Consider the following 22,186-nt stretch of genomic DNA (forward strand, 5'->3'; position numbering starts at 1 on the left):
TAAGATTCACATATATATACAATTTCAAATCGATATTCCACCAATTAATTTTTAAATAATTTTTAACATTTACGTCCAGCACGACACTTAGTGAAAATGTATCGCGCTGATGATTTTCGGCAGTTCTCGACAGTTCTGCAAGAGTTCTATGCATTAGAATTAGTTTTAAACAGAGTTCCGATCATTATTTATTTTTAGAACAATTTTTAACAATTATGTCCAGCACGACATTTAGTAAAAATGTGTCGTGCTGATGATTTTCAGCAGTTATAACATTTTTACTAAATGTCGTGCTGGACATAAAATTGTTAAAAATTGTTTTAAAAATAAATAATGATTGAAACTCTGTTTAAAACTAATTCTAATGCATAGAACTCTTGCAGAACTGTCGAGAATTACCGTTAAAACTGTCGAAAATCATCAGCGCGATACATTTTCACTAACAATGTCGTGCTGGGCGTAATGGTTAAAAATTGTTTAAAAATTAATTGGTGGAATATCGATTTGAAATTATATATATTTGTGAATCTCAATTAGAACTATCGGGAACTCTTGTAAAAAATGATAATTTTCAATTCGTTTTAGTACTTTAGAGAGGAGAGTGCTAAGTTCGAGAAGTTAGCACGGCATTTTTTTAATTTTTATTTTTTAATACAAGGAATGCGGAACTCTTTTAAATTTTTATCAAGAACTATAGAACTATGTAAAGTGCTATTAGAACTCTTAGTATTTTTTAAATATTTATAGAATGTCATGCCAGCTTCACAGACGCAATTTCAATGATATTTATTCTTCCATTAACATTTTAATAAGTCCTTGCGTTGATAAAAAATTTTCTTGTATGAAATAACATCTTTTGTATGTACATTGGTCGATAATGTTGAATAAACTTTAAGTTTTGCGTGCGATGATAGATGCAAAGATGACAGTTGATAAAAATTATTTGTAATAAATAAATATGTTACAAGTTTATTAAAAATATTATTTCTGGAATTATAATAGTTATTACAGTAAAATAGTAATTTATATTTGCTTAAACATGTATTTTTATCATTTTTATTATTTGGAAGTAGCATATAATGCACGCTTCACCGAATTGTAAAGAAACTGTCAACAAATTGAATTAATATTCACTTTTCAATTTTGTCATTGTCAAATTTTCACCTGTCATTGTCCACCAATTAGACACACGGAAAAAGTGCAACAATATGAATCTTGAAATTCAACTTGAAGCTTAAAAATTCAATCAATTATCTTTTTTTATTCGTCAAATAATTTAAATAAATAATCGATATACTTATTTAAAATATATAAGAGAAACTTATTTATAGGATTATGTTTTTTATCGTAGAATCTTTTAATTGCTTGCAAATTGAATTCTCTCTCGACTTATATAATTCTATTATGTATTTATTAAAATTGCTTTCGTCTCTATTGCTGTGTTATACCATTGTTCTTTATCATTAAACTATTTTTGCAGCCTTTTTAGTTTTACATAGAAAATTTTGATTTGAGCTTTATATAGAAACAAAAAAATGTAATCTCATATGCTTTTCCAAGTTTCCTTGATCATAAACGCGGCTTTCTCGCCGATCATAAAAATTCCTGCATTTGCATGACCAGAAGGTATCGTAGGCATGATCGCAGCGTCTACTACTCTAAGTCCTTTAATACCATACACTCTTAGCTGTGGATCGACAACTGCATAAGTATCTGTTTGAGGTCCCATTTTGACGGTTCCGATTTCGTGATTCATCATAGATGGTAGATGCTTAATAGCACAACGCCAATAATCATCGGAAGCAAACGTGAATAATTCGCAACCTGGAATTTTTATGTTGTGTAGTCGACTACCGTAAGCTTGAAAAGCTTCAGTCTTGGATATGTTGATAGCCTGTTTTACTCCTTCTAAGATAATCTCTATGTCAGCCGGATGACTGAAAAAGTTTGGATCCATCTTTGGTGGTTCGAACGGATCCTTTGATTGCAATGTAAGACGACCAACGCTTCTAGGATATTGAAGGATAGGCCAGATTGACCAGGCCTCCTGATTTTCGATCGGCTTAAAGACAGTGTTGTATACATTATCTGTGATTCTTAAGGCCTTTTTCAAGACCTGACCATTGTCCGAATGTATAGAGCCAGATACAAAAAGAAGCTCGACATCAGGTCTTTCGTCAGGAGCGTACTTGGTTCTGATGAATGCCAGCGCTTCGGCACCTCCTGGAATCGTCATCATACCGTCCCTATGCAGGAGATATTCCAGTAATATACTGGGATTTAGTAACTTGTTCTGCAGTAATGATACGCTCTGGTTTACCATGAAAGTCAGTCCTAGGAAACCGATGTGTTCATACATGTTGTAACCGACCTTGGAATCTTGAATCACGGGGATGTTTAATTCCTTCAGATGGTCTCTAGGTCCAATTCCTGACAACATTAGCAATTTGGCTGAATCAATCGTACCGGCGGATAGTAAAACTTCCTTCGAACAAGTGACTTTCTTCCACACATTGTCTTTAACGTATTCAACACCGTACGCACGTTTGTCGGCATCGATCAATACTTTGATTACTCTAGCACCGGTGATAATTTCTAAGTTTGGCCGATTCAGCTTAAGATAAGCCTTGTCAGCGCTGCATCGTGTTCCACGATCCATGTTTACTTGAATATACGAAAAACCTATCTGATCGTGACCATTGTAATCCACAATTTCATATCCCAATTCTCGACCAGCTTCTAAGAATGTCGTCGCTAGCTTCGTATGATATGGTACGTATTCCACACATATGTAACCATTTTTATTGTGATATGGAGAGTTCTCGATCCCTAAGTATGGAAATAACGTTTATGAGTCTCGATTTTACATAGCGTTTGTAACATATATTTCATTCTAGTAAGACAAATCAAAATATCAGGATTGCTTTCTCTTATATAGAAATATTATGCATTTTCTGTTATATAGAAATATTATACATTTTATTTTAAAATAATTTAATTCGAAAAATCAATCTGAAGATTAGATACAAAGAGTTTACAGAAAATATACATAGACGAAAAATAATTCTTATTAATTCATTTCTTGTGCTTGAAAAAGGCTTGATATAATCGTTAAAAAATTATTTTTCCAAGAATTAGCAACAAAGTCACATGCATGTGAAAAATATTATATTCTTTTATAAAAAAAAAATCTGTTCTTTCTATAAATGTAACAGTTATTTATATCAGCTATCTATAAATGTATAATAGCAATAAGATAATTACAATTTAGAATAAAGAATTATGCACACAATAATTAATAATATCTGGTTATATATATATATATATATATATATATATATATATATACACATTTCCAAATTTGACGTGATGTTATCTTTATACAATCATATTCAGCTAGGTCTATTTTCATAATCAGATCTAAATATCTGAAAATACTTATAGAATTTATAATTACATATTGGAATATATATATATGCAAATCTTCAAATAAAATACATAATAATTATTATATTGCACTTTATTGCATATAAAATTATTAATATTGATTCACATGATAATGATAAAATGAAAAAGATAATATAGTGTGCATATAATACTTTTTTTCTCGAAAATTTTTTATATCATTGTTAAATAAAAAAAAAAAAAAAACAAATTAATTGCGTTTATATATAATAAAAAATAGTAGCGATAGAGAGAAAGCATTCTCTTTAATTGGATACATTTTACACTATGTTGTTAGGAATAAAAAATGGACTTACCTGACACATTAAATCTTTCACTTTTTATAAAATATGGAAGAACATCCGCGTAGGACCAGCCGACATTGCCCATTTTAGCCCACATGTCATAATCCAACTTGTTTCCACGTGTATGGATCATATAATTTAAAGTACTCGTACCTCCCAAAGCTTTACCTCGTGGCCAGGAACATTGACGATTTATCATTCCCAAACAAGCGTCCTTCTGAGGTTCCACATTGTATCCCCAGTTATAATCAGTTAATTGAAAATAACCGACTAGTATTGGAATCCGATTGAGTAGGTTTGTAGGATATCCCGCTTCTAGTAGCAGAACTTTCCACCTTTTATTTTCTGACAAACGATTAGCTAATACAGAACCTGCCGATCCAGCTCCGACGATGATGAAATCGTACTTGGCAAATTCGATCTCTTCTCTTGGATTAACATAATTCTTGACGAGATTTAGGAAGGTATTAGCACCGTAGGTTGATGCGATGATGATGAACGGCAGTAAAATTCTCATATTGTACAGTTATAATTCTGCAAAATTACTATGTATCATTTTAAACACATTTTTTATACAGATATATGTATACACATGTGCGTGTGTACATGTTTATAATAAGCGTGCATAAAGTGAAAACAAATAATAAAAAAGAAGATATACATATGTTTTAGTTAAATAAAATGCATTTTGCATTTCAACAAAATAAAAACCTCCCATTTAATGTTATTAAATATATATAACTTAAAAATGTAAGCATGTATAATTTATGAAAATCGATTCTCACACACACACATTGACAGAAGCTGGCACGACATTCTACAAATATCAAAAAAATACTAACTAAAGAGTTCTAATAGTACTTTTCATAGTTCTATAGTTCTTGATAAAAATTGAAAAGAGTTGCGCATTCCTTGCATTAAAAAACAAAAATTGACAAAATGCCGTGCTAACTTCGCGAATTTAGCACGACACTCTCCTCTCTAAAGTACTAAAACGAATTGAAAATTATCATTATTAAATTATCAAGAGTTCCCGATAGTTCTAATTGAGATTCACATATATATACAATTTCAAATCGATATTCCAGCAATTAATTTTTAGAACAATTTTTAATAATTACGTCCATCACAACACTTATGTTAGTAAAAATGTGTCGCGCTGATGATTTTCGGCAGATCTAACGGTAGTTCTTGACAGTTCTGCAAGAGTTCTATGCATTAGAATTAATTTTAAACAAAGTTTCCGTTATTGTTTTAAAAAATGATAATTTTCAATTCGTTTTAGTACTTTAGAGAGGAGAGTGTCGTGCTAAATTCGCGAAGTTAGCACGGCATTTTGTCAATTTTTGTTTTTTAATGCAAGGAATGCGCAACTCTTTTCAATTTTTATCAAGAACTGTAGAACTATGAAAAGTACTATTAAAACTCTTTGTTAGTATTTTTTTGATATTTTTAGAATGTGTTGCCAGCTTCACAGACGCATGAAAGGACAAATCTCAGATGTGCAAGAGAGAATATCTTTCTTTCACAATTGTTTTCATGGTCGAGTGCAAATATCATTTCAAAGATATTATTAACCACTAATTTTAATAAACCTTGTAGATTACAAAATACATATTCTATCATGAATAACCACACATTTCTTGCATTTATTAATTACTCACTCATTTTCTCAGTCATTCACCTACACACACACACACCACACACATACACACATAACATTTACACGAGATTGGGTCCTCGATATACAATTTATTGGTTGTAAAGTTATAAGTGAGAATATTTTATCTTATTTTTCTATATATAATAAATACTTTGAAAATACCAAATAAAAATTTAATTTTTCTATATATAATAAATATCTTTGAAAATACCAAATAAAAATTTTATTTATAAAAGTTGTAAAATTTATATTTTTATTAAAAAATGTATGAAACTAGTGTTGAATTATATATGTATATAACATTGAAAATTACCATAAAAAATAAATTTCGAAAGTTGTTTTCCTTGACATTTTTTAACATTTTTAGTCTAGAAGATTTTCATAAAACTTTAATTGTATATTTGAGATATTTTATTGTTTTATTTAAAACTACTTACTCTGTATACGCGCAGCGTATGTAGAGGATTTATGATACCGTATGTATAAATATGTAGGACAAGCATTTTATAAAGTAGGTACTTATAAAAATAACAAAGTTGTATTATGTTCGATGAATCAGAGATGAAAACCGCAGAATGCTTTTATTCAGTTTACGAGCTTGAAGTTTTATTTCGAGTGCTCAATAACCACTATACAGTTAGATTCGTGTACGACTGTTTGATGATTTGTCTGAATTCATCTAAGAAACGATGTGATTGCAAGCTAAACAAACTAGTTAAATCAGGTCAGATAATTATTATATCTTTACTCTTAACAAGTCATTTTCTTATAAGAACTGTTGATATACACTGACGATCAAATTTATCGTATATGTAAATTTATGCAAAATTTTATATAATTTTAAATAAGCGTAACTTCGTCAAAAATGGTCGTATTTGAGAATTTTTTTTATTTTAAAATTTAAAGTCTTTATTTTAAAAGCATTTCTTAGATTTTAAACTTCCCCTTTCCCTCTTCTGCCGTCCTTTTAAAAGTGAAGATGTGTTTCGTTTCCAAAAAAATTTTATAATTTGACGCACTCCACGGGGTGGAATAAATTTTTTTCGCCAATATCATGACAACTATCGTAAAATTTCGACTTTTTTTTGAAAATTAAAAAAAAATTTAGGTTGATACCATTTTTTTCGCGGAGTTACGGCGAACAAACGCTTTATGACTTTGTAAAGTAGAGACTTTAAGCTTTAAAATAAAAAAATTTTTGACACAGTTATGCTTATTTGAAATCATGCAAAATTTTACATAAAGTTACATATGCGATAATTTTGATTGCTAGTGTATTTTAAAAGATAATGCTTTTTACAATCTTTTTTAATCACTGTGATACTCTTCACAATTAGATGCACGTTTTTAAATTAATAAAGAAAAAACTCGACTTTTATTTTAATTTTTTAATGACAAGAAAAATGTACGTAAAAATAGTGCATCTTTATTTATCTATAATTGGCGATTTGTAAAATATCATTAGCGGGAGAGAAACAGGTGAGGGAGAAAGATTATACTTTTTTTTCTTGAAAATAATTAGATACATATTAATTAAATCATTACTACCACAAACTTCTCAAATATTAGGAATATTTGCAATGTATTTTTCTGTATTTTGTCACATTTGGAAAAGTGAACGAGAATATCAATATCAGTTAATATTGTAACGGTGTAAATAGTGTACGTAGTATCATGTAAATAAAAAAATTATGAAAATGAACATATATAATTTTATTATTTTAATTATTATCTATTTTATTTTATTTTAGACACACACAAATATTAATGTATAATTAAATATAAAATATTTTAACAGACTATACAGAACTCTAAAAATATGCAACGTGTTTTGTGTACATTTTTTACTTATTTCATAAGAAATCATATTACAGTTGGAAAAATTTTTCTGTTAATTTAACGTATTAGGCATATATTAATAAGTAACATTATGTTATATTTTAACATAAAAATAAATATAAATTTCATAGTTTGATATAATTTTTGGGTAAAAATTTAATGAGAAAATAATGTTAAAGTAACATGTTATATATGTTACATAGTTATTTTAACATTTCAGAAATGTTGAAAAATTTTTTGTTATTTTTTATAAATATGTTATAAATAAGTTATAATTAAAAATTTTTTACAATTACATAGATTGTTCCCGAGCCAATATAAGAAATTTTACAAATACAGATACTGTGAAATATTTTAAAGAAATATAATATAAAAATGTCGATGTTACAGTAGGAAATTTTAATTGCTTCTCGTTTTACAAGTATTCTTTTTCAATTTACAAATAGCTTTAAAATTAATACGAAAATTTTAATGCTGCTTGTATATAAACCGAAAAAGAATATTGATGTAAAATGAAAAGAGGTTTAAGCATCCTATTATCTGAACATTTTTATTTATTATATAATATTTCCTAAAATATTGCACAAAATCTGTCATTCTATTGGTAGTCCTGGAACAACCTTTATGGAATTGTAGAAAATTTTTAATACATTATAACATTTATAAAAAATAACAATTATTAAAAAGATATTTGTGAGGCACACGTCAAGACACGTCGAGATCACGTTGAGAATTGACGATATTAACAGTCACTATTATATGATATTATAGACTAAACTCAACACTTTTTTCTATAAATTTTAACAGATAATGTGTCGCTAATAATTCGAAATAAGGGAAAGGCGGGTAGCCTCGGACACTTAAATAAAACGCATAAAATAATATATAATAAATAGATTTTAATTAAATTACTCTTTTGAAATAAACTTTGCATTTTTTTTTATTTATTATAAACAAAAAATTGAACATTTTTCTTAAACTATCTTAGAACAAAAAATCAATAACTTATTGCTGCTATTTTTGAGCAGTCAAAAAATGGCGGGTAGCCTCGGACATGTTTCAACAATTATCTATTCGTTCTTACAAACATCTCAATAAAAACATATATTTGAAGAATTAATGTCTACACATTCTTTGTGTATCCATTCTTTACACTTATTACATTGGATCCAGTTTTCTTCGAAGGTTTCTCTGTAAACAATACATTGAATGTCTTGATGTTCATCTTGATGAAAAACTTTTGATTGTTTTGTTTTGCGTTGTTTAGTAATACTTTTAGCACCTTTAGCACGTTTAGTATCTTTACTTTTAGCAACAAATTCATCTATACATATATAAAGGCGATGTTATATATATATATAATTTATTAATAATTATAATTGTATCTAAAATAAATACATTCATGTTATTTAATACATTAAAATAGTATAAACTGATAATTAGAACAGTAAAATGTGTTATTTTTATAATTTAAAGTTAATAAATATGTCCGGAGGTATATCCGCCATATTAATGTCCGGGAGAATACCTGATTGACTTGATCTAATATATTTATTAATTAATTTGTGTAATGTAAAAAGAATTAATTAAATATATAAGAATCTTAAATTATATTTAATTGTTAATATTAAAATCAATAAAATATGTAACAGCACTTACATTTAATGAACAATAAGCATCGACAAAATTTGATGGGCGTCGTAATATCACTCTTAACGGGAATAAAACTGATTATAACATCTGATCCGCTTGGGGTACGTATTATTACTGACTTGCAATTGCTCTGTGCTGAGGCAGGCATGTTTAACGTCTTGTTTGTTTTTTTACGCAGTTTATTAGAGATATTAAAATGTCCGGAGTTACCCGCTGTTCGAGAATACCCGCTTTTCCTCTATGTTTATAATGTAAAATTAAAAATACGTGCACATTGTGTTATTTTTACATTTTTTTTTTTCAGTTATTTTAATAATTTAACAGTTGACTTGAATTAACAGAACAGGAATATGTTAAATTAACAAGCAAATGTGTTAAATTTTAACATAAAAATTTTAACTAGCAAAATTTTTAACAGAAAACACAAATTTTCCAACTGTGCAAATCATATTTTTTGACTCCAATATATCATGAATTACTGCATAGTGTCTGTAAATATTGTTTTGTCACAATCAAAAATATATTTTTAATTAATAAAACAAATAAAACGTACAACCATGTGATAATCAAAGCGCGTGCGCACACACGCGACACGCGCACACGCACGCACGCACGCACGCACGCACGCACGCACGCACGCACACACACACATCTCTCTCTCTCTCTCTCTCTCTCTTTATATATACATACACATACACACGCACGCACACACACATCTCTCTTTCTCTTTCTTTCTTTATATATATATATGCATATGTTGTTTATTCCTAAATATGGTTCCGCATTCTTTCAGGTCATAAACTCTCATATATTGATGTGTGACTTTTCTCTCATCTTTTAAGTAATCTTTAATAAAAAAAAAAAACAATCGGTATTTTCGTTCTCAAAAGTTATGGAAATGTATCATAGGGACGTAATCTCAATCTTTTTTTAAAATGAGTATTAGACATATGAAAACTTTATACGCCATCCTATAATAAAGCTGCATACCAATTAATCTAATAATTATGGAATACAAAAATATTTAAACGTATTTTGTATTAAATGCGAAATTTAAATCTTTTTTTTTTCTCATTCCTGAAAGTTACGATTTCAAGCTTTACACCCCTTTATGTTTTTGTAAATACGCTTAAATATCGAGATATATATATATATATAATTATACATAATTAGCAAATGGTTAGTAAATAAATTTCATTAAAGTGTCATTTTTGTCAATTTTACATACGTAAAATTTATAAACTTATAATTATATTATTATAATTATTTAAATATAATATATAGTTATAAATTTTATATTTGCTATATGTATATATATATATATATATATTTATATAATTATAAAATATATATATATTTATATATATATAAATATATAATATCATATAATTATATAATTATATACTTTTTTATAATTATATATAATTTATTAAACTTAAAAAAATCATTGATTATTATTGCTAATTATGTAATTGTCAAAATAATCAAATTTACGGTAACACATATAGATGAATATTACGCACTATAATCCTGTTTTTAGAAACACATATGATATGTGCATAATATAATTATTTGTCATTACTTTCTTGATTCTTCTTTTAGACACATATCTTTTCAATTATTCTTTGACATACCAATCGTGAAGTTATATAATTCTTTTGTAATTCAGTAATACGTACCATTAATGAGTACCTAGGAAGTTGTTTTTCACGTATCGTCCTCTTTTTAATTGCACTATAGTCAAGATGTTTCCGACAAAGTACGATGATTTTTCACTTCGAATGCTTACGACTGACAACTCTCCGTTTCAAGACTCGCTAGAGAAATGCGCTTTCTCATTTCGTTCACGTAATACTTATCGGGCTTGAGTAATATATTTGGACTGAAAATCCCTTCTTATAAGCTACCACGTGAGCGGTTTATACATCAGAACTCCATATAATTTTTTTGTTCCACGCACATTACGTGCTTTTAATAATAATAATGAAGAGCTTGTTACGGAACAGATAATTCGGTTGTTAAAATTAAAAAATAAATATAAGAAATTTATAAACAAATAAGAAAAAAGAAAAATACACATATGAAAGCCAAGTTACAGCCGTTTATAACATGTTTATCTTTACGATGATATTTTATTATACGTTTACAATTTTTACTTACAATTATAATTATTCTGACGCTATTTAGATAATAATGATTGAAATTAATTTTATTGAAAAAATATAACTCACAAAATGTAAATCAAACCAGAACACGTTATTTATACACGAAATATTTTAGTTTTACTGTAACAATTATTAACAAGAAATTATTATTGACATAGCCATTAACGATAAAAGAATTGGAGAAAATCCACTCAATATATTGTATGATCAGACAAAAACATAGTATATGACGAAAGATATACATGGAGAAATTGAGCACTTTTGATTACGCTTTTTGTCTTGTGAAAAACAAAGAAATTGTTGGTAAATAATATATACATAGCAGTTCGGTAATGAAACTGTTATACAGGTGTTGTACATGATCTATGCGCACAACCTTGAAATTACGGGTACATATTACGATGTTATGGTAGGGAAAGTAATTGTAACCGGTTAAACGTGTCTTTTAACTATTAATCGGAATTTGATAAGCGAATTAAATTATTAACAAAAAATTATTACTGGCGTAGCAATTAACGATAAAAGAATTGGAGAAAATCCACTCAATGTATAATCAAACAAATCAATGTGTTTATTTGACAATCCAATGAGAAATATATATTTATTATATATATATATATATATTTATATATATATAATTACTTTATCTTGTGTAATATTATTATAATGGCCATGATTGAAAATTATTTCAAGTTCGAGATGTTTATACAGTATATTCAGATTTTTACAAGTAAAAGACATACATTAAAATGAGATTCATTATCACACACACATACCTCTTTTTAAAAATTAAAAATTTTGGCCATAAAGGTTTATTGACCTAATCGTAAATTTTACACTCTGATGATATTGTTCACTCGCAAAAATCTGATAACTATATATGTACATCTTGAACTTGCAATACGGTCATTCACTTTTAAATTCCGACCAGTGAACAGACAATAACATTTGCACTACTACTTTTTTTCCTTATGTAATAATAACTTCAGATTGCGCGTATAGATGATTCTTCAAGTATCGTCATTTTTCAAGTGTCTCGAAAAAATCTTTTATCAACAAAATAAATGCTATCAGACATTTAGAATTCGCAAAAATATAAATTAATAAAGACATTAATTTTACGTACATTCTTATTGTTAAATAAAAATAATTTAATTAAATGCTATAAGCTTTGCTAATTCCAGTAAACATCATTGTAGAATCTTCTTATGTGCAGGACTTTTAATTCTTTTTTGTTTTTTATGAAACCAGTTGGACCAGTCAGACCAGTTAAATTCGTTTTCTTCTTGTTGGCTAAAAATTATAACGGAATTTATAACGTGTACAGTAAATTGAAAAAATATTTTTCTTTTAATTATTTTGATTTTAAACGATTTAAATTCAATAGATTTAAAATAATAAAAATAAAAAATTAAATAAACCATCAGAAATTAAATAAAATCATCACTTAAAAGTATTGTATTGAATTATATATGTGTACATTGATAATATTTGCAAATTTTCGATCTATTTGTTATTGCTTGAAATAATGTACTTTACATTAGTACACAATATCGCATTATTAGAAACAATCGGTATTTAAAAATTAGTGCAATTTTTATTTAATAATAAATCTGATAAATAAAAATATAATTTTCTCTACAAAAATATATCTATAATTAAAAACAAAATTAGTCGCTTTTATGTAAAGAAACCATAGAAAAGAAAATTTCATCTAAAGAAGCTATTTTAATAATTTAGTAACAGGATACGTAAAAATAGCTTTCTTTTAAACCTTTGGACGTTCTTATTCTTTGCCTTTTATCATAAACAAGAGAATTTTCCATCTTTTAATAACCACATTATTTTCCCTTTGCATATTAAGAAGAAGTGATTAAAATTCCATTCTCAACAAAATAATCCATTTAAAACAAAATATTCCATTATACATTCAAGATGTTTTGGAACTGCAAGATAAATTTGTTTGTCGAGTATCAATAAAGAAAAAAATTTATCAAAAGTATTGAGCATTAGTATTGACCGGCTAATATTCGATCCTCTGTTCGCCAGAAGGCTTTCTGATTGATAAATGAATTGGCTCATTTATAAGTTTGACAAATTAACATTTATTATAAGTTAGAAAAGAAATAATCTACACGAATTACTCACAAAATGGAAGAGATCAATATAAAGTATATAAGAATTTTAATATATAAATATGTATTTTATTATTTATTAATAACTCATGGTTGTCTCTATGAGAAAAAACTCGCCATGAGTAACCCGCGGCATGAAGCTAATACGGATGGTTAAATTTGTGATTATTTAAGTTCTATAAGATCTGCAATAAAATAAATTTTTTAATTTTCAAAAACTGTGGGGAGAGGGAGGGGAATTTTTTGAAATATTTTCCTAATCGTATCTCTATTTTTTGAAATATTTTCCTAATCGTATCTCTATTTTTTTCGAGTTTGCAAAACTTTTGCCAGTTGATGTATTTACCGAAAAAATAATAATTTGCATTGGACAGCCCGGCTTATAAATTTTACCTGTAAGTTCTCCGTAATATTTCGTTGGTATATTTTAACGACTTATACGTAGTATCGGATGTCAATCTATTCCACTTAATCTCTTTCATCTTGTAAATAATTCATATCGATTGTTTCTTTTCTAACTTATAATAAATATCAATTTATCAAACTTATGAATGCCAATTCATTTACAATTCAAAGACTTCTGGCGAACAAAGGATCGAACATTAGCCAGTCAATACGAATCGAAGTGATTCAAAAATCCATTTTCAAAACAAAATATTCCTTCATACATTCAGGATGTTTTGGAACTAAAAAATAAATTTGTTTGCCGAGTATGAATAAAGAAAAAAATTCTTACGGAATTTATCAAAAGTATTGAGCATAGTATTGACCGGCTAATGTTCGATCCTTAATATGCAAAGAGAAAATAATGTGGTTATTAAAAGATGGAGAATTTTGCTGTTTATGATAAAAGGCGAAGAATAAGAACGTCCAAAGGTTTAAAAGAAAATTCGGTACTCTTGGACAACCCTGCACGCTGTTTCCCTGTCAGGATTTGACAACACACCGCGGATCACGCACAAAAATATCGAATCGGCCGAATGTCATATTTATAATTTGCTTTTTCTGTTTAGCAATAAACTAATTTACCTTTTTCTCTAATCTATTACGTTTGCTCACAAAGTAGAAACAGAGACTTGTTTTGTGCAGCAAAAAGGTTATTATACATGGAATCCAGTAGAATGTGCGCTATGTTGCGCGCAAGTCTGCAATTATGCATAAACATTGCGAATCCATTTATGTACGTTGCTAATTTTGATTTGTAACATGCTCTTAGTAAATCGATTGACAATATTGAAAGTTCTTTTTGCGTACCCTGCTACTGGACTAATAAAAAAATAGCTTCTTTGGATGTAATTTTCTTTTCTATAGTTTGTTTTTACAAAGCGACTGATTTTGTTTTTAATTATATATTTTTTATATATTTTTGTACAGAAAATTATATTTTTATTTATCACATTTATTATCAAATAATTCTTATAATGTATTAATATAATATGCAAATTTATTTGTAGATCTAAAATGACGCAAATACTGCTTATAAGAAACAATCTTATTTAAATGCGTTGGTATAATGTTATGACTAAGGCATCTTTTTAACAAATATTTGCGTAATTTAAATTTACAAATGGACTTTAAACCGATCTATTTTTCTTATATAACCAAATCATAACCAAAATAACATTTGATAAACTGAAAGAAAGTTAAAGGATACATATAGTTACAGTATAAATTTAATAATAAAAACTAATAAGGTTCTCAACTCCAAATTATTAAAGATAAGAAAAAAAAAGAGTAGAAGAGCCAAGCGGAGGGTATAAGAGTGCAAATTAAAACACAAGTTTTTTTTTACGAATAAAAGCAAATTTATTTAATACAAACGTTTCGGTCTGTTTTTTGGATCATCAGTATTACAACAGAAAAAAATACTTATAATGAATCTCTTAATGGTATGCAAGTATGCAAGATGTGATATCCTTCAATAACTCGCAACTATAGCGAGCAAATTATAAAGCGCATATCAAGTACACACATCAATGTAGCGTCATAATGATGAAATAATACGTCTTAGTGGGCAGTTCGAGAAATAAACAACTATCAATAATAACAACTCGAAATAAACAACTTTTGAGTAATAACCAACTATATTTTTACTCAATAAAAAAATTTTTTGCCTCTTTTGTTAAGAAATATTTAGAAAAACAAATTGATGTGAAATCAACTAAAATATTTGTGATAGAAAAAAATAAAAACTGAAAATCACGTTTTTTTTCGATAACTTAGAAAATAATAGAGTTAAGGAGTAGAAATTTTAAGGAAATTTTTTTACAATGAGAAAATGACAAGCCAAATGTCATTTGAAAACTCGTTAGAATGCTTATTCGCCTTTTGGCCCAAAACAAAGTTTACTTTTAAAAAATATCCTCAAAGAAAGCATACGATATTAATAATAAAAATGATGATTGATAATATCGACTGTAGAAATACAAGTACTTTTATAATATCTCGGGAATAAATATATGATCTTATCTATTTTTTTTCAGAATGTTTTAGTTTTTTGATTGTCTATTTATATTTTTTTCCTTAAATTTTTCACTTGACTTTTTTAAATAAGAGTTTAATTAATATACATATCATTACTTTTCTTAAAAAATATCAAATATTTAAAGTTAATGATTGAGAAGATACGAATAACCTTGTAATTTATCAACTGTATTTTTTTGTATTTTGTTTATTGGTTTTGTATTTATGTTTATGTGATTATTTTCTTTTTTCTCCTCTTCTTGACATTTACAAAAAATATTAATGTATAAATATTTAATCGCACACATCAGAACTTTTCAAACTTTAAATACTTATATTTTTTTGGAAACAATATTTTTGTAATTCTAATCTTTTTCTTTCCTCATACTTAAATATTACAAGTAATAATAAAATAATTGTTTTAATAATATATATTTAAATATAATATGCAAAAAATTAATAAAAATAATTTAAAAGAAATAATTCAAATAATACTTTTTTTATATTTTTTACATTCGTTATTTTTATTATCGATTAAGTGCACTCGTTTTATTTGCAATTTTGATTTTTCATAAATATTATGCGTGTAAACTATTATTATTACTTCGTAAAATATCACGTTTGTTTCTGCAAATATCCCCATTCTTCCTTGATCATATCTGCCACTTTTTCGGCAATCATATAAACAGGTATGTTTGTATGCCCTGCTATAATCTCAGGCATGATGGATGCGTCTGCTACTCTCAGTCCCTGAATATCGATTACCTATACAGAACATTGTAAATTCATATTTAAACATTCTAGATTATAATATTTACTGTATTGTTTGTAAATACTGTATTTTTTCAAATACCTTTAATTTTGGATCGACAACAGCAGTTGGATCGTTTCTCGGCCCCATCTTGCAAGTACCGGAGAAATGATAGATGGTACAAGAGACCGTTCTGATTGCACACTCCCAATAAGCATAGGAATCATACTCGTACTTTTCGCATCCGGGCAAAGTATCATTACAGAATTGTGAACCGAATGTCTGCATCGCCTTCGTTTGACTGACTTTTATCGCGGCCTTAATACCGGCAATCATCGTCTTGACGTCCTCCGCATTATCAAAATAATTTGGCACAATCTCAGGTTTAACATTAATATTATTAGCTAGTAATCTTATCCGTCCACGACTCTTTGGTTTCAACAACATTGGCAATATAGACCAGCCGTCTTTATTTAAGTATTTATTCCATATTTGATTCATTTGAGAATTAAAACCCATTACAATCGGAAGAAGAATATCTCCTTTGAACCCACCACCGATAAACAATAATTCCATATCCGACAAACCGCTGCGTTTTTTTGAATCTTTAGTATTGATGAAAGCGAGAGCCTCACATCCTCCCGGAATAGTAATTGGTCCCGTTCGCCTTAGTAGGAAATCCGCTACATATGGATGAACTGGATTTATTATGTCGGCAAATTTTATACCTACTGATGCATTTACCATCCACGTTAGTCCGCCGAAGGCCACATGATCCATTAAGTTTTCTCCCACTGGCGCATTTCGCATAACATTTATACCGAGTTTAGTAAGCTGTTTAGCCGGTCCAATGCCAGACAGCATTAATAATTGAGGCGAACCAACGGCACCTGCACACAATATTACTTCTTTATTCGCGAGCACCGAAATGATTCGGCCATATTTGGTGAACTCTACACCAATCGTTCGATTTGTACGAGGATCGATTAACACTCTTCTCACCATGCTCTCACGAGTCACGTGAAGATTTTTTCGATTGTATATGGGGTGCAAATATGCTTTGTTACTGCTCATACGTGTGCCGTTGGCAATCGTGCTCTGTATATATGAGAATCCTATCATATTTTTCCCGTTGTAATCTAATATTGGATATTTTAATTCTTTGCCAGCTTTTAAGAAAGCCTCTGCTAGTGGTGTATGGAATAACGGGTAGCTAATGTGCAGTGGTCCCTTAGTTCCATGATAGGTAGTGTCCGACTGCAATTCCGGCATATCGATTGTTTCCAGCTTCTTGAAGTACTTGAGAACGTCTTTGTAAGCCCAGCCTTCATTTCCCATTTCAGCCCAGCGATCATAATCCTCGGCGCCGCCTCTCGTGGCAATCATGTAATTTAGCACGCTACTACCGCCCATTACTTTTCCCCTGGGCACATTACAGCTGTTGTTATTCATACCGAGACAATATTTCTTGGATGGCTTGGTCTGATATTTCCAATTAATGTCATTACTTAGCTGTAGGAAATGAACGCTTAGTGGAATATCCATGAGAAGATTTTCCTTAATTCCAGCTTCGATCAGCAATATCTTAACCTGAGGTATTTCACTTAATCTTGCAGCTAACGTAGCTCCGGCCGTGCCAGCACCAACCACTATAAAATCATATTTATCACCGAATCTAGGAGTCATGTCTGGCAGTTCTCCATTTAAATCACGTTGACCTTGATCTAGAAAGTTCAAGAGACCGATACCCGTCCCTAATATATTTGTTAAATTCGATGGATTCCCATCGCCGTAAAGCTTACGATACCGTTCCTGTAAAGATTGTCCGTCTGACTGCATCGGAACGATTATTGCCGCGACACTGAAAAGGCGAAAGAGTCTCGACACCTTCCTCAACATCCTTGCAATTGGCTTTTAAACGTCTCGAGTGGGGCACAATAATAGTGAACTGCGCTTGGACGTTTCAATATATACTTATATTGAGATCCATGTTTTATAGGTGTCACTGTATACGCAAACGTATATCACACACACACACACACATTCTAAAATATTATTTAACGCAACACATATAGTAACAAGAGGAAAAGAAGGTCACACCGCAAGTCAATTAACTCCAAGAACTTAAATGCAAAAAACATAATAATATGCATAAAACGTAATATCTACCTTCTTTCTTGATAAAATATTAATCATAATCATTTTTTTTATATGATTCAAATTAAAAAAATAAAGCAAAGCACATTCTTAATTTTAAACGTATTATTATGAATGTGATGTAAAAAAAATAAAATTTTGAAATCATAATTCTAAGTTCTAGAAGCTACATATTATATACATATAATCATAAGAGTATAATAAATATATAGATAATAGATATATTAAGCGCGAAATATATAAGTAATAATTGATTATAACGTGACACAAGATACTACTATTTAATTAAATACTTACTAATATGAAAGTATTGATTTTTAATTAGATTCAATTATTAATATGTAAATCTATAATAAGTGATTAAAACATATTTAATTATATCTTACAACATCGAATTAACATACACGATATTACAAAGACATTTTTAACATTACAATTTCTAATTCTAATAACGTTATTACTTAGTACTATTAACAAATTTATAATCGTTAAATGCTCTACTCTTCTTTTGCACTCTTTTCAATAATGCTGTCAATTATAATTATGGACATTGATCTTATACAAAACTATAATTGCAGTAGATGTTATGTATAAGTATTGTTTAAATTTCGAGTTTATACAAATATTTTTATAATAATCGCAAGTGAAATATTATGTACTTTATAGCCGACATAATAATTTGAAATTTAAATATATAATATTTATTTATTGTTACAACTTGAAATACATGCAAAAACTGGAAATTTATATACATATACTGTATATATGTATTTTATTAAATTTTACTCCTAGTATATTATAATTACTAACTTTTATTAAATTAAACTCTACCTGGAATTATCTGAAAAATGTAGTTTTAATAATTTTTTATCTTTCTACAAAGTTTAGTTTGAGAAAAAACCTTGTTTTTTGGTTGTCTTTCACTCGAAAATAATTAATGCCTTATTTTGGCTGAAAAATTATCTTTAAATTAAACAGAGAATTTGCTCTTAAGAAAATATTCCAAGATATTTAAACACTGTACAAAAAAAAGCAAGAAGTTGGTTTCAAGATACTTTACCTATTAATATTATAAAGCAACTGTATTAGTTAATACTACTATCCATAAATACTATCTATAAATTTTTAAAGTTCCAGTTTTTTAGTAGGAATAATTTTTTATACAAGGATCTTCAGACGTAATTAAATTTTAGCACTGTGTAAGAAGAAATTAATTTCAAAAACTCTTTTAAAACAAGTGTAACAGAAATGGGAGCAGAGAACATAATTATAATAAAAAGATTTATATAATTAATAATAATCGAATTTCATTCTAAATGGTTATCCAACGTTAAATCATTGTTGCCAACATATTTTTTAAGAAAAAATACCAAATATATTGTTAATATTAGCGTTTTACTTGTCCTAAATATAATTAATTAAAAACTAACTACTACTATCATTAGAATGTATTAAAAAAATGAAAGGCACACAGAAAGTAGAACAATGCAAACTAAATAAAACAATAAATATTGTCATTATTTACTAATGACTATTAATAACCGTTTGGCGAGATCACTAATATATAGTAAAACAAACCAAAATAACACAATTTAAAATTTTATTGAGAATGACTAATTCGAGATATATAATATATTTAAAGTTTAAAATATAAACATTTTTGTAGCATCAAAACTTTAAACATTTTTTATAATTGCTTTATACCTCAATTTTTGAATATTAATAAACGAAGTATAAACAAGTATTGAAACCAACTTCTTTCTCCTTATCAATCTGCTTGCTCTATACAACTATACTTATTACTAATCGATTTACTGTCAATATTATTGCTACATATTTCCTTTATAAATATAGTGTTGATAATATGTTCAGCATTTCACATGACAGTATATATATATATATATATATATATATATATATATATATATATATATATGTACATATGTATGTATATATGTATATATGCGTATGTATCAAGGCAAACTACTATATGTTAATAGAGGGAAGGTATAGTGCTCATATAAGTGTTTATATACCGGATAATTCTAGAAATTGAACTGACAAGAGAAACCACCTTTATTTAATTATATATATAATAAAATTTTGAAAAAATAATTTTTCAATTTTAATTTCTTCAAAAATTATTTTTTTAAATTGTATTAAAATGGTTAGAGGTGTTTTTATCATAAAACTTTTATATAAAACATTTTTAGTTATCTCGATTAATTTTAAAAAATTATGTAGTTTTATTTATTAAAAAATTTATTATGTATAAAAAAATGCAATTGCACACTTTGTGCATCATTGCGTCAATGCGAAAAGTAATATCACAGGGAGTTAAGATAAAATTAATTACTTCATAAATCTTTGTTGCGAAACGCTTTGTTAAAACTTAATTGATGGTCACATTTGTGATAAAACAGAGTTAAACATATTGCGAAACCAATCAATCACAATCTTTTTTTGATATAGAAGATTTTATCATTCAAAATTATATACATTAATGTTAATATATTTTTTACAGACATAATTAACATTTACAAAAAAATTGTAGATACATAACGAGATTTTATGCTAAATAATGAAATTTTGCGAAATAGTTTTGTGTTTTAAATAGTCGTAATCGCTAGGGCTTAATCCAATAAAATCTGATAAAATTTACTCTTCTTTGATTAATAATTTGCTTCTACGCAAAGAAAGAGAAAAAAAATAGATATATACATATGTAATAAATGTATGTACAAAGTGCGTGCGTCACACAATTGGGACGGATTGTAGCATTCATTGTGTTGAAGAAAGAATATTTTAGACAGAAGTTGTTTGGCTCGAATTGGCAAAAAGATAGGGATTAGTTTGATCTTACAATAGTGTGTATCAAGATCACACAAATGTCAATTTTTTTCCAAGAATTAGAATCCTAATTTTTTTTATATAAATCGATTCCTTGTGTATCCTACGATATTCTGCATAAAAAGTTATAAGGGGATGATTAAAAATGGAATAGTTTGCTAAATATTTCATACTTTAATTTAATAACTTTACATAAACTATGAAAATATCTTACAAAATATTAATTTTTGTGCACAGAATAATAAGACAAATCCCTCAATGTGAAAAAAACATATAGTTATCTTAAAAAAAAATAAATTATAAAACAATTTTTTTAAAGATAATTTAGTATTTTCTTTACACTATTTCATTCGCGTCTGTCCATTGATTATTACTTTTTTGCAATTCTTTTTTGCAATTCTTTATTACTTTGTTGCGAAATCAGATATCAAAAATAATTTAGATAATAAAAATAAAATAATGTCATTAAAAAAAGCAGATTGAGCTTTAAAAAATCTTTGCACGTGTACATAATGTCAAAATAATATCTTTTTTTCTTTTCGAGGCAAAAAACTTTCTCGGAAACAATTTTTCTATCGTCAACGAATATTAAAACTTATCCCCATTGTACTCTGCATATATGTGTATATTTATTCTTCTTATTTATCTATTAAGCAAAGTATGAGACATTTATAAAAAAATCTATTTTGTGTGGTTTGAGACAATGATGAGATGTGTTTAAGTTTAGCAAAATAAAATGGAAATATTTATATACGCGTCAT

At 27.6% G+C, this 22,186-nt stretch overlaps 3 protein-coding genes across 4 annotated transcripts in view; 1 reads left to right on the forward strand and 2 right to left on the reverse strand.

Annotated features, from left to right (window-relative positions):
• Flo2 (flotillin-2) overlaps positions 1-22,186 on the forward strand; it is a 63,102-nt gene that overhangs the window by 5,158 nt on the left and 35,758 nt on the right. The gene's annotated exons all lie outside the window — the stretch shown is intronic.
• On the reverse strand, positions 298-10,875 carry LOC140669894 (glucose dehydrogenase [FAD, quinone]-like). Of its 2 annotated transcripts, XM_072900090.1 has the most exons (4): positions 10,584-10,875; positions 8,911-9,142; positions 3,762-4,283; positions 298-2,829 (listed from the first exon to the last, which is right to left on the reverse strand). In XM_072900090.1, the coding sequence occupies exons 3-4, from the start codon at positions 4,264-4,266 to the stop codon at positions 1,544-1,546; spliced, it is 1,791 nt and encodes a 596-aa protein (XP_072756191.1). In that variant the 5' UTR covers positions 4,267-4,283; positions 8,911-9,142; positions 10,584-10,875; the 3' UTR covers positions 298-1,543. The 2 variants fall into 2 exon arrangements, with proteins under 2 accessions (XP_072756191.1, XP_072756190.1); XM_072900089.1 differs by lacking the exon at positions 8,911-9,142.
• Positions 15,925-18,361, reverse strand: LOC140669891 (glucose dehydrogenase [FAD, quinone]-like). The gene is made up of 2 exons (XM_072900087.1): positions 16,521-18,361; positions 15,925-16,432 (listed from the first exon to the last, which is right to left on the reverse strand). Exons 1-2 carry the CDS (start codon positions 18,315-18,317, stop codon positions 16,283-16,285), a joined length of 1,947 nt encoding a protein of 648 aa, XP_072756188.1. The 5' UTR covers positions 18,318-18,361; the 3' UTR covers positions 15,925-16,282.

Source organism: Anoplolepis gracilipes, chromosome 10, assembly GCF_047496725.1.
Source record: "Anoplolepis gracilipes chromosome 10, ASM4749672v1, whole genome shotgun sequence".
Taxonomy (NCBI): Eukaryota; Metazoa; Arthropoda; class Insecta; order Hymenoptera; family Formicidae; genus Anoplolepis; species Anoplolepis gracilipes.